Source organism: Orbicella franksi, chromosome 5, assembly GCF_964199315.1.
Source record: "Orbicella franksi chromosome 5, jaOrbFran1.1, whole genome shotgun sequence".
In the NCBI taxonomy this organism is placed as follows: domain Eukaryota; kingdom Metazoa; phylum Cnidaria; class Anthozoa; order Scleractinia; family Merulinidae; genus Orbicella; species Orbicella franksi.
This window is the reverse complement of record NC_138149.1, coordinates 15402252-15416154: the sequence shown is the minus strand read 5'-3', so window position 1 is coordinate 15416154 and position 13903 is coordinate 15402252. Positions and strand designations below refer to the sequence as shown.

The 13903-nt window shown below is 47.6% G+C and overlaps 2 protein-coding genes across 2 annotated transcripts in view; both read left to right on the top strand.

The window, feature by feature from the left end:
* Positions 1-204: 204 nt before the first annotated feature.
* LOC145488484 (uncharacterized) overlaps positions 205-13903 on the top strand; it is a 28136-nt gene continuing 14437 nt past the window's right edge. Inside the window, exon 1 of the mRNA XM_081467362.1 lies at positions 205-258. The gene's annotated coding sequence lies outside the window, so the exon portion shown is untranslated. The remainder of the gene's footprint in view (positions 259-13903) is intronic.
* Positions 11910-13769, top strand: LOC145488487 (uncharacterized). Its single transcript, XM_081467364.1, has one exon. It carries the CDS (start codon positions 12492-12494, stop codon positions 13542-13544), a length of 1053 nt encoding a protein of 350 aa, XP_081323490.1. The 5' UTR covers positions 11910-12491; the 3' UTR covers positions 13545-13769.

The window sequence follows — 13903 nt, the reverse complement described above, 5'->3', positions numbered from 1 at the left end:
AATTAATCAACATGACACGAGCGTGGGACAAAGAAAAATTCTGAGTCCCCGACAGGAATCGAACCCATGACCTCCCGAACACCGGGCGGGCGCTCTATCCACTGAGCTACGAGAACTCATGGAGAGCAAGGTCATTTAACTGAGTTCATATATGATAGGTGTCCTGCATACTGTTAGGATCAACGCTATCGAATTCATCGTGAGTAGTGATAAGTTAATAAAGATGGTGAATTTTAAGCTCGGTAATGAAATGTGAAGGTGAATTAATCAACATGACACGAGCCTGCAAGCCTGTTATTTTTTAAATTAGAAAAATAATCGCCGGTGTATTAATACACAATGTCAGTGCCAGAGAACCTTAGCCCAACTTACAACGAAAAGACATTACACGCCATGCAGGCCGAGCGCGCGGCCAAGCGAATCACCTTTATCCGCTCCGAAGCCAACCCCGGGGATAAGCTGTATGTTTCCGTGCCCAAGCTGAACGAGAACGAGGTTCTGGTGCCGAGCTCGCTAGCGCTTCGCTTTGACATCGACATTTCTGGAGGGCACGCCAACAACTTTCTTGTTCAGAACGTCACGCGGGCGCTCGTTGACAGGCTGGTCGTGAAGTTTGCAGGCACTATCCTGCAAGACACGGTTGGCTATGACATCTACAAAACTTTCGAAGACCTTTTCCTTTCGCAGGAAAAGCGAGACAACATGCTCCGCGAAGGGATTCAGAGCGAGGATCTATGCAAGATCCGCTCAGGCGCGGGAGACAAGAAAACCTCGGGCGTCGACGCTGAAAACAAGCTGAACGAGGTACACGGAAGCAAGTACCGGATCAGGCTTGACCACCAGATTTTAACCAACCCCGGTGTTTTCTACCCCCAAGCCCTTTACAACGACCTCACGTTCGATGTAAAACTTGCTAAAGCTATACATGTGGTCAGAGGCTCCCACACAACCCAGCTGAAATACAAGCTGACCAACATCCAGCTCGAGTACGAAATTATCCGCAGCAAGACTCTGGCGGACGAGGCACACAGCGTTTACTCCAGCGGCAAAGAGTTCACTTACGACCACGTGATGCATGACAAAGAGGTGTCTTTCAAAAAAGGAACTGACACGAGAATCAACATCAAAGTCAACGCCCAAAGAAGGTCACTAAAAGCCCTCCTCCTCCTGTTTGTAGAGCCGTATACTGCGGGCGACAGAGATTCAGAAAAATTCATTTTCCCGGCTCTGACGAAAGTCAGCGTCACGGTCAACGGCTCGCCCAACATGCTTTTCAACGACGGCATCGAAGGCAAGGACATGTGGGAAGAGGCCCACCGCTTCTTTGTGGAAGAAAAAAATAAAACCGAGCACATGAATGCGACAAAGTTTTACACCGGTGATAAGTTCGGGCTTGTGATTGACATGCGCTCCATGGCGGACCAGTCGATGTACGGCAGCGGCACCCGCATTGTGAACAGTACAGACGAGGTCCAGCTGGAAATTGAGCGGAAAGCCGAAGGCTCAGGCGACGTGAAATGCCATGTATTCGTAATCTCCGACTCCCAGTTCAACCTTATGGAAAGACAGCTAGAATCTGTACAGTTTTAATATGGACCCAAGCAAGATACCCTTCAACGCTCTCATTGTGGGGCCGACGAATTCAGGCAAATCAAGGTTTGTGTTGGACCAGATCTACGGCCCTTTCCGCTTCAAGTTCGACTACATCGTGCTCATCTGCCCGACATTCGCGCACAACAAGACCTACCACAGAATTGGTGAAAATGATCCAAAAATGGATGTGATAATGTGTGAGCAGCACGACGTGGAAAAGTGGTTGAAGCTCGTGAGATGGCTTTTCGAGGGCGCCAACACGCTCATAATACTCGATGACTGCGCAGCCTCCAAAGATGTGAAAGGGCGTACAGGCGAGCTGGTGAATCTCGCCTTTTCTGCTCGACATACGGGCATCAGCGTTTGGGTGCTGACTCAGAAGATGACCGGCATAACATCTTCCTTCCGGGAGAACGTGGCGACGATCGTTCTCTTTTACACCCCCTCGGCCAAGACCACGAAAGCCATTTTTGATGATTACGCCGGCGAACTCTCTCAGGATGAGTACAAAGGTCTGGTTTCAAAGCTGAAAGAGCGAAAGTTCTCTTATCTCGTGTTCTCGCTTCGCCACACCTACGGGGTGAAGTTATTTTGAATAAAAAAAAAATGGAAGCTGTATATAGCCTTGAACAATGGCTGAAGAAGAGGCCGCGTTAGCAGAAGTTATGAACCTACTTCAACCCGAGCCTGAGCCGTCGAGTGTTGTAGCGGGTGACCTTGTTCCAACCGCCCCCAGACCTGACACTCCTGCTCTTCGTGAGCAGCTGGCCGTGCTGGTGTCTACAGGCAAAGCCAAAGAGGCCATCGGAGTGCAGTTAACCCACGAGCAGGTGAAGCGCCTGAGCGACAAAGAGGTCGAGAAATACACCAAACGCTACGAGACGTACGTGGGCTCAAAGACAACAGAAAGCCTGATCGACAGCTTTATTTTTCTTGTATCCAAAGTGGTCGGAATGACCGTCAACATCAAAGACATCGACGCTTACCAAAAAGAACTCAGAAACGACTACATCATAAACAAAGAGCTCTCCAATCTGGCCGGCAACCTTGCTTTGAAGTGCGGCCGGTTTCTTGCTGCGGCCAACGCGGCGCTGATCACCACAAAACATGTTGATTTTAACTCACATTTGGAGAAAAAGACCGAAGTAAAATCGGAAGAGCAATCCTCAACAACCGCTGAGTGATTGCAGAAAAATCCTGAGTGAATTTTTAAGCATTATTATATTTGCTCATCATGTCAACCGAACAATCCGAGAGCGCACCTGCCGTCGATGTCACACAGCAAGCGACAACTCCGACTACAACAACGTCAACGCAGCGCGTAAAAAATCCCAAGCGTGTGGCCGCTGGAAAAATGGTTGCTGAAAGAACGCGGCTGGCCCGGGAGCAACAGAAAAAAGCAGCTGAGGCTTATATGGCAAGCAACAAGGCGAAAGCCACAACAGCGGCCCCCGAGCCAGCCCCGACTACAGAAGGCGAAAGCTCAGACTGCAGCGGAGAAAAAAATATCGGCCTCAGCACCACCCAATGGCTTGCTGTTGCCAGCATAGTCGTTTCACTTGTCGGGATTTATTACAAACGTGAAGAGCTCAAGACCGCATTCGCCAAAAAAACACCGGAGCCCGCGCCTGAGCCCGCGCGTGTTGAGCCAGAACCTGCTCGCGCGACACAGACAAAAGGTTTGAAAAAAATGATTTAAACTTTCACCTGTAGTAGATAAACATGAAGAAAGTTGACGTTCCCCAAATTCGTATCTCTTCAGCAGCAATTTTTGGTATTGGGCTGTTATGGTACGACTTCAACGTAAAGATTTTTCATACAGTCCGCGATCTTTTGCGTGCAACATTGTTTGAAAAAGATGAAGAAGGAGATAAAATCCGCGATATTTTGGCCGCCGCATACTATGGCGAGGATGGCGAGGATGACGAGGATGAAGAAGAAAAGACAGATTAATTTATTTTAAACTTTTGTTTTTACTTATATCAACCGCTATCATGTCCGACAACAAGCTTGTTAAGACCATCATAGACGCCGCTACTCTCACTGGCTTAGCCGCTGGCATCGGCTGGGCCGCAAAAAAGGTTGTAAAAGAGAATTTTACTTCTGATCCCAGCAGCAGCGCGATGAATTACGTGCAGTTCACCGCCGTCATGGCGGGCAGCATTGCGCTCAAAAAGTACCTCGAGGATCAAAAAATCCTTCCTGACAGCGTCTGAAATTAATGATTTGAAAAAAAGACTCTGCAATATAGCACCATGGCGAGCATCGCGATTATGGTTGGTGGGGCTGTGTTGAACGCCACGGCTTTTATCGGTGGCAATTATCTGGCGAGGGCGCTTGGCGGGGGCGACAAAGCTGCGCTTGAAGAAAAAAAGCGCCATGACAAAGTTCTCGAGGCTTATCAAGCGGCTTACGCCAAATAAACGCGCGACCGCACCCATCTTCTCGACTGGATTGCGACCAACGCGCAAATAAAGGCGGAGGCCAAGCAGAACTTCACCAACACTGACTATGCCTTCAAACTCTACAACCAGGCGCATCCTGACGAACAAATGATACCCCCCAAAGAGCCCAAGTTCTCAGATTTCTATCAGCCGAGCGAGCAGCAAAAACATGGTGAACTCATATTCGTGGGCGCCGGGGTGCTCGCTCTGGGCTACGCAGCCTTCCGGTTCCTTTAAACTTTTTTACGCCTTACTTATAGTAACGGTATGGACGCCAAACTCGCAAAGATATACCATGGCCCCGGGGGCTACTGGAAAGGAATCGCCGCGATCCAAAAATTAGCCGAGGCCGCCAAGGTACCTGAAGAAACCGCAAAAAAGTGGCTGATCAAGCAAGCGCTCTGGCAGATATTCCTCCCCGCGCCGAGGCGAATTCCTCGGCCGAAATTCGACGTTCCAACACCCAACAAGGTCCATCAGGCGGACCTTCTTTTTCTGCCGCACGACAAGCTACCTCGTGGCCGCAATGTTTTCAAATATGCGCTGACCGTTGTCGACGTGGCCAGCCGCTACAAGGAGGCCAAACCCCTGACTTCGAAAAATTCTGATGAGGTCGCCCAGGCCTTTCAGAAGATATACAAGCGCGGGCCTCTCAAATGGCCTGAAATGCTGCAGGTTGACCCCGGGCGCGAATTCATGGGCGCTGTCACAAAGAAGATGGAAAAGCACGAAACATATATCCGGCGCGGGCGCGCTGACATTCACCGCGACCAGGCCATTGTTGAACGTTTCAACCGCACCCTCGCTGAGCGCTTGTTCGGCCACCAGTACGCCGCGGAAATGCGACTCTCTGAGGGCCAGCGGTCCACTGCCTGGGTAAAAAGACTTCCTGAAGTTGTTTCGGCTTTGAACAACGAGGTCACAAGTCTTATCGGCAAGAAACCCGCCGTTGCCATCAAAGAAAAATCTGTTTATGCAAGGCCTTCGACACCTTATTCAAGGCTTGTTGGAAAAAGCGAAAAAATACTTCCCTCTCTTGTCCAAGTTCGTTATCTCTACCAGCCCGGTCTTTGAAAGTTTACAGCATTGAAAGATCTTTCACAAAACCGGATCAACCCGTTCTCTACTATCTGCGCGACGGTCCCAAGCGCGGCTTCGTGCGTGAAGAGTTGCTGGTTGTCCCTCCAAACACTACTCTTCCTCCGGCTGACGTGAACTAAAGGTGAAATTCGATTGGTTCGGTATGTATCCCATCAGGCAGCACCCACCGCTTGTCGTAATAAGCGCTCAGCCCCAGCTTCTGCTGCTCGTAAGTGAGCATGTGCCCGTCCCGCATCCTGAAACCTCTGTTGGTTGCCGTGTCTTTGCTGCCTTCCAGCGCTTCCTTAAAACGCTGCCACGTTATCTCGTTCTGCTTCTTTGACATGCCCTTCGTGCTAAACTTCTTTTTTTTTCGCCCTCTCCTTCGTCGGCGTAATAGCACCTCGAGCAGAGCGCGATCATCCGGCTGCCCTCGAACTCAAGTTTGAAGAGGCCTGGGGTCCGGCCGCTCCACTTGTCCCAAGCCAGCCACTGATTTTTTTCCGCCTCGAATTCTTGCTTCAGCTCTGGCCGGACAATGTCTTCGAGCCGCTCGCCGGAGATTGCAATGTAGTTACTGTCCGTGTCCATCTGGATCAGCTCAAAATCTCTTCTGTCGATATACCTGTCGAGAAAGTCGTAATAGAACTCCAGCATCCGCAGCTTCGCCAGCTGGTAGACGGCGATTCCAATATGAAACGGCCTTCTGATTGTGACCCGGGGCTTCCGGCTTTCCAACTCATACGCCTGCCCGACCTCTTCAAGATCAGAGAAATACGCGCTCCGCAAGGCTCTGTCGACCACCTTCTCGTCTTTGGTGTAAATCACATTTGTTTGCCGCTCCAAAGCTTCAATAAGCTTCCCGTACGCGCTGTTTCCCAGAAGTTTGAACACTTCAGCGAGCAACGCCTTGCTTTCGTCCACGTCTCCTGACCGGCGCGCCTCCGTCACCTGCTCCACGAACCAGGGAAAGATCTTGGCCGGTTTGTAGTCGATTGTTCTGTAAACCCTCGTGATTACCGCCCCGTGGTTCACGTACCACAACAGCAGAGGGGCGTACACCAACATCCGTTCTGCAGACAGCGCTCCCACAAGTTTTTTTCCGTCTCCGCGATTTCTGCCCGTTCTTTCCAAGTAATCGGCCATATGTTGCGGCACAGCTTTGGCAGGCACCTGTTTGTTGTAGAAGAAAGGATACATCTCATCGAACTTGGGATGCGAGCGCTCTGGAATCACGATGTCGACTTCGCCAAATCCAAACCATTTTCCTTCTTTGAGTATGTGCGTTAGTATAGGGGCCGCCTCCGCTTGGAACGCGCCTCTGTAGTGCTTGACATTTTCCTTCCCGCAAGGCATGTCTTTGAGCATGGTAGAAAGATAAAGAGCGTTGGCGTCTAAACCGATGATTTTTTTGTAAAGACGCGGTTCTGATATTTGATGAGACCTTATCCTCGTGACACCAGCTTCGTGGTACCTTGTGAAAACCAGGCTCGGCCCCCCAACAACAGCTTCTTTCAGCATCTCATACGCTTCTTCGCCCGGGCTGTAAAGATCTGCGCCCCGCTCAACCGCTCCCGGAGCAAGTAGTGCAAACTCACGCCTGGGATGCTCACAGCGTCTTTCAGAATGTCTATCCCCTTCTCAGTGTAGAAGTTTCTCATCTTTTCCAGAGCCTCAAGGCCGGGAGCCACATCGAGATTGTTGTAGTAACGCAGCCAGTCTGCGAAGGTGCGCATGCCCTTGTCTTTGAACACTCGCTGGCATCCCTACCATTCATCCCGCGTGAGAACGTATTCGCCCTTTAGCTTCGAATACCAGTCCTCGTATTTTGGGAGCCCGGGGTAATCAAGCTTTTCGGGGGTGTCAAACCATTCGTAGGGAAACCACGATTTCACTGCCTTGCATCCGTAGGCTTTCACCCATTTGTCGTAGCTCGTCCCCGGGCCGAGGTAGTTGATGATATCGAGGAAACGGGCCCCCCAGGTGAGTAAGAACATGGTTTTGTTCCCCTTTTTCGCCACTCTGACTTTTTTTGATACTTCAGCAAGAGTGCTGGCGAAGTGGTTTTTGATCAGATTCAGGTCGTTACTGCCTGAGTTGAACCCTAAGACAGGAACCTGGTTGCACCATTCGTAGATTTTTGCTGCTGCTCTTTTGGTAGCAGGTGCATGTCTTCTGGCACAAACTCCGCTCGCACCTGGTCCTGGATGTTTTTTCCGCGTCTATGTAACTCTTTCATAAACTTGTGGACCAACTCCGCGGGGTCTCTTTCACAGATGTGGGTGGGCTCTCTTTCAAGAGTGTCGCCGATACTAACCGAGATTGGCACGTGCGCGTTTTCTATCGTTAACGCTCCTGTCGGCTCTTTCCGATAGTTTTTATCGCCATACGACTCGAAATCGTACAAGGTTGCGTGCTGGTAAGTTTTCGTTTCCGTCCTCGGAAGTTCCCCCTTAAGATGCCCAACTTCGCAAGACCATGCCTCGATTACTTCGTAGCCGATCTTCCGCAGAAATGCGGTACGGTTCAGGGTGGCTTGGTACAGTTGTTCAGGGGTTTTACCGTTGTTGAGAATCATCTGTTCTCGATAGCGTGGGAAACATTTTGGGCATCCGTGGAAAGGGCAGCCGTGGTATTAGAACACCGTCCTCGTTTCGTGGTTGTACCCGTCGACAGGCGAGCTCTTCATTTTCCCACCTTCTCGCGGAAGCCATCTTTCGCCCCCATGCCCGCACATTGCATGATGAATGTGGATACCCCGTTGCTTCGCTTCTCGCTCCAGCCACAGCAGCGCTTGTCTAGATGCTGTGCTGTTTGGGTACATCACTTTCTCGAAAGCTGTCTGCGGGGCTTCGACTTCCCCCCCCCCCCGGGTAATAGATTGCCGTTTTTCCTGCACTGCAGGTTTGGAAATGCCGTTTGAGACTTTAAGCTTGTGTGAATCTCTGACGGCAATGAGTGCATTCATAGGTTTTCGCCAGCTTTGTGATGTCTTTTATCAGGAAAGCGTGCCCTTCGTAGATACCGATTGTCAGAATGTTTTTCAGTTTGGGATTCGCGTTTACTCTGAGATGCCATACCACTTCACCGTCTTCTAAACGCTCAGGCTCGTAGACACGTATTCCGAGCCAAGATGCGACGGCTGTGGCTTCCACCTTGTCCAACTCATCTAGAGACGTTTTTGCGAAGTTTGCAGGTATGGATTCGAGTTTGTAGAAACTCTGGGCCAAGCTTCTTGCCTCTTTTGTGCACCGATCTGGGCGCGCTCCTCGGTGCACAGCGATGCACCGCCATAGGCACAGGTTGTCGTAATACGTGTCCAACGCCACCATTGCCCGGCTATGGGCAAGGTTGCGCAGCCAGTCCGGTAACGGGCCTGTTCCAACCAATGGCTGCCTGTCAATCACAACCTTCAGGTCAGCGTTGAAAAAGCTTTCAAACACCCACTTTGTATTCGACCTTTCAACACTTTCAAGCTCAAGGCGACTTTTTTCCTGGGGGTGAGCCATTCTTCCGCATCTTCCAGTCTGTTAATCCAAGGTGAGCCCTTGATTGTGTAGTAAATAATCACCGTTCCATCCTCAATGTTGCGCAACTGATACGAGAAAACATGCCTCAGATAAAAAGACGTACTTACGTTTTCTCATATCTTCTCCATAAAGTCTGGTGTGAGGTTTTTTCCCAGACCTCTGATGAAGTGCCATCGAATATAACGCCGTCCTTTACTCTCTTCCCCCTCATGCGTTACATCATCGAACAGGTACAGAATCTCATTCTGGTAGTCTGTCACTGTTCGGATGTTCTGCGCAGGAAAGGGGTCGTACTCCTTCAGAAGCTCTTGATTTTTTCTCCCCTTTCTTTGCCGTGGAGGGGGTCTTGGTTGGTAAGGTTTTGGAAGTAAAGGTTTTTGCAAACGCTTCTACGTTTCTTGGGAAATAGGTTCATCCATCACGTTCTCGACAAGCTTTCTAACGGCTGGTGCGTTTTCCGCAAGTAATTGGTTAAAATACTGCAACGTTTCTGGATCGATTTTTGCAAGTTCTTCTCCCAGTCTTTCTTCAAACCTTTGGTCATTGGAAGCCATTGTTCCTTGCGGTTTAATACTTATCCTCATTTCTCTAATTGTGTTGCCTTCAGCTCGAGCAGAACGAGATCGAAATCTTTCTTCGCTTTTTTGCCCTTCCGCATTAGCCGCTGGTTTACAGTTTTCCCTCCGCAGCCCCTGCATAACCGGTAGGCGCACTGCACCCCGACCCCGCAGACCCGACATGGGGCCGGCATTCTTATCCCTTTCTTTAGCTGGTAGTTGTGCTGCTTGCACAAGGTCCCCACACACCGCTTTCCACAGCTTTCTTTCCGGCCCCGCATCAGCCACGCGCATTTGGGGAAACAGCGAGATCTATGCAGGAGAGGATCAAAGAACACGACAAGGATATACGACTCGCCCGTACCCAGACCTCCGCCGTTTCTAAACACACCCACGAGACCGGCCACTATCCTATCCGGAATGAGGTCAAGTTTATTGATCGAGATCCTCACTGGTACACACGTAGGGTCAAGGAAGCTATTCACATAAGACTTCACCCTAATAACATCAACAGGGATAGTGGAATTGAAATTCCTTAAGCATGGATACCCACGATCAAGAAACACAACAACAGGAGAACGGTACAACAGCGGACCACTGAGGGAACAGCTACTCGCCGGAACAATGGAACAATAGGAGGATCGAAATGCACCAATCACAGCCGACCTTTGTGATATAAATGATACCGTGCAATCAGTCGACCTTATCGCCTGAAGAAGACCAGCACTAAGCAGTCGAAACGTCGCGATCTACATCTCAAGTGACTACATCGTGAGACAAACGATAATACACTCTACTATCCAGATATTGTCAGTATCACCATGCTGTAGTCGAAAAGAGAAGCATTCCTTTGCGATAAAAATCAAACACAAATTCATTGCTATTCTTTAAAACATCCCTCCTTCAACTTCATAGGCTTTGACAATCTCGTGAAAATTTTAGAGGGTCCCAAAAACGGCTTTATAATGGTTGGCGACTATTTTCAGCGAGCTATTCGGGTTTAAGTGGGCACTGATGAATATGTTAAGTTGTAGAAAGTTCATCGCGCAGGACTGTTCATGTTTGTTTTACACAAATTCGAGTAGTTATTTGTACAATCAAACCTGTATATAACGGCCCCGTATTAAGCGGCCACCCTCTATTAAGCGGCCAGTTTTCAAAGTCCCGATTTTTCGCTCATACAAACGCTGTATTTGTTACCTGTATTAGGCAGCCACCTCTAATAAGCGGCCGCGGCCACCCTGTAGCAGTCCTATGTTTGTCTTTCTTTGTTATTTTACCTGTATTAAGCGGCCATCCTGAACGTAACAACTGCGAAATGACGGAATGAGATATTTTGTTGTGAACTGTAAGTCATAGAAATACAGCGCTGTATACCGTAGAAGAGGAGGGAGCAATTTATTGCACAGTACTTTTACACAATGTTACCTACATTATACCGTTAAGTTACAAGTTGGTACTGAACCTTGTTTTAAGTATTGATCGCTTGAAAGAGTGTGGATTCTCCTATTCTTTCCTTGCATGAAGTGAGGGTGGCTACAGTTCGACTGTATTTAGATCTTGTCGTCACTATGAACATAATGAGTAGATTTACTTTCCACATTTGATGAATGTTTAATCAAAATTACATTTTAAAAGTCAACAGCTTATTAGCCGAAATCAATCTGTTGATTCACGTATTGTTATGCCCAAAATTGTTTTTTTTCCTGTTGCCTGTTGCTAAGGAAACGAAACAGTAATTAAACAGTATTGTGAAACCGATCGCGCGATCGCGTAACCTCAAAACACTTGCTAAAAGTTTAATCTTTGGCTTTGTCAGTGGCTGGCTTTTAAGCTTCTTGGGTTGTAATTTCACAACGAACTTACTTTTTACACAATGAAATAATGTTTCGCTGTTTGAGAGTCGTCCTGGTACTTATTAAGAAATATTCCCACTGTTGCACAAGATGTGTTTGTTCAGGTCTGACGAGATTAGGAATATGAAGTCATTTTGTTGGCTTATCGATTCAGTCGTTGCATTTTGTGCGAGTGACAAATCTTTCAGTCGGTCAAACAAAGCTAGTGAAATGCGTACTGAACAACAAAGTAAGCCCTTAGGTCTCATTTTAATGATTTGGTGTGCTTTCTCAAGTGTTTAGCAGAAACAGAGATTCGAGACAGTACGTCAAGTTGCTACTTCTATCGTCTAGTGATTGCTTTTTGATGCTAATAGTTTCAAGAAACCAGCAGTAATTAAAGATAATTACAGCGTGTTTGACGTTTTCAATTAACTGGAACGAACTCATGTCCCGACAGCAAAGGTAATGTTTGGGGTAAAAAGATGTAACACAATGGCGATATTATCCTGTGGATGATATTTCCTTGTTTCATTGTTATCAGATAAGTAACAGTCTCCTCTCTCAACGAAAAGTTTATTTCTAAAAGCATACTTTTCTACATAGAGTGTTCGAAGCTGTAAGCAGTTATGCACGTTTCATGTAACAATAAAAAAAACCCCTGTGCTGCTGAAGTTTAGTTGGCAAGTGGTGCGAATCGGACATGATAAATTTATCGCTGGGTTAGAATTTTTTCGCCCGTCTATGGAGAGGTATTGGGTTACTGTGATTTTGGCTAGCGCTGCTTCAGAGAAACGTTTTTTGCTCTTTTCTTTCGATATCAACTGGGCCGCGGGGGCCCAGTTCTTGTAACGCTAAATGTTTCATTGTTTTTTTTTTTGTTTGTTTAGGTCGCACTGTTCCGGTAAAACCAATCGAGCTGGCTTCCAAGCTTCTTGAGTTGTAACATTCGCGACAAATTTACGTATTTGCCTGGTAAAATAAAGTTCTCGTTGTGTGGTAAAAGTGGCTGAATGACTGGCAGCTGGTCAAAGTAGCAAAAACACTAAATGACCGGCCAAACAATTTTTTTAAAGAATGCTAGTAAATCTTCGTTTAGCTGGGCATTGAATAAGAAGCCATGAGCCATGTTTGTGCGACAGTAATGAGAGATCAATTAACTAGAATAATTAAAATAATGTGTTTGGGATAAATGCCTCCGCCCCCAACCACCTACCCCCCGACCCCTTGAGATCTGTTGTTCTACCGAAATTAGCCATGTCTGAGAGACCTAAGAGAAGAAGGGGACTGGTACGAGACATGGGCGCGGTTTTACGACAAGGAAGTCACAGTATATCAATACATGAATTAGCTTGCTGTATTCACTTTCACAATCAACGCCCCGAGGTTTGCTTGCTTCGCAAGTGCTCAACAAGAAAGGCTAACTTCAGCTGCAGACACTGAGTTCAAGTCATGTCTAACCTTCCAGATTATCCAGAGATCGTGCCGAAGAGTGCGGAGGAGGCCAGAGGAATCGACTTTTGTGGTACTAAGCACGACTATTATATCATTCGTTCAGATCTTGGCGTCTATATGAGAAGCGCAAATTTCCATGAAGGGAATGATATCAAGATTTACTCCTTAAGTCCAGCTTGTCAGTGGGGCGATCACTACTTGGCCACCGAAGATCAGTACTACATCATTAAAGGGAACGAATATCGTAGAGTTACCAACATGAATGAAGACAAAGATGCTGTGGTGTACAGTCTTCATCCCAACTGTCGTGGAGGAAGCCACTACTACTCTGCGTTTGGCAATTACTACATCGTATTTGCCGACAAGGGCGTCTATCGACGAGTGGAGAACATGAACACTGACAAGGGTGCCGTTGAATATAGCATCCACGAAGCGTTCCGTGATGGTCTCTACTTCTGGGGTACGACTGATTATGTCTACTGTTTGAAGCAAGCAGGCGAATGGAGTGTCCCTTACCACAGAAGCACCAACATGAATCTCGACGAAAACCCAGCCACTTTCAGCGTTCACGAGTCAGTCCTCAACTTTATACCTGGCGGCATAGCTCAAACCGACGGAAAAGCGTTTGGTTATTGGCATAATATCAAATCTTTTGCAAATGAAACCGACGTTACAGTCGACTGGAAAACAACCACGAAAACCGTTGGCTTCACAAGGAGTGAAATGTCCTCCATAGAGCACAACTGGTCCATCGAGGCGGGAGCACAGTACCAAAGCGGTCTTTTGAGTGAGGCCATCTCCAAATATCAGTTTAGCCTCAAAGTCCAGTATGGTGGAAAGAGCGTTAACACAGAGCAGCAACAATGGAGTAACATCACTGAAGAATCCGAAACCCTTAACCTGCATATCCCGCCCCGCTCTGAGGTGTACATTTGGCAGTATCAAATGGGGTTTGGCCAGAAGAAGAACCTTTTCAGCCCTAACCTGGAGATTACCGAAGATTCAAAACCACCTGATGAACCAGCAATTTACTATAGTCATGCAAAGTAAGGCTGAATCGGTGCGCGTCTCAGAATTCTTCTGTTAAGTGTGAAACGGGTGAACTTTATTAGTCAGAATTGTGTTTGTTAATTAGGCCACGAAGTGTTTTGGAATTTTGTAGTAATTTCGCTTTATCTAGTTGAATTTGGCTCTCCTACATAATTCCCTGACATACACTATGTATTCGTATTTAGCTTTTTGATATACGCAGTATCTAGTCATAGCTATTCAGGTTCAGGGCCTATGGGTATGTTAAGTTGTAGAAACTGAATGTTCACATACATTTTTTACACGAATTCGCGTGGTTATCTGTATTTAGATTTTGTCGTTACTATGAACACAATGAATGGATTTGCTCTCCACATTTG

Excerpts from the sequence above, each read along its gene's own strand:
- LOC145488487 (XM_081467364.1), top strand. The coding sequence starts at position 12,492 with ATGTCTAACCTTCCAGATTATCCAGAGATCGTGCCGAAGAGTGCGGAG.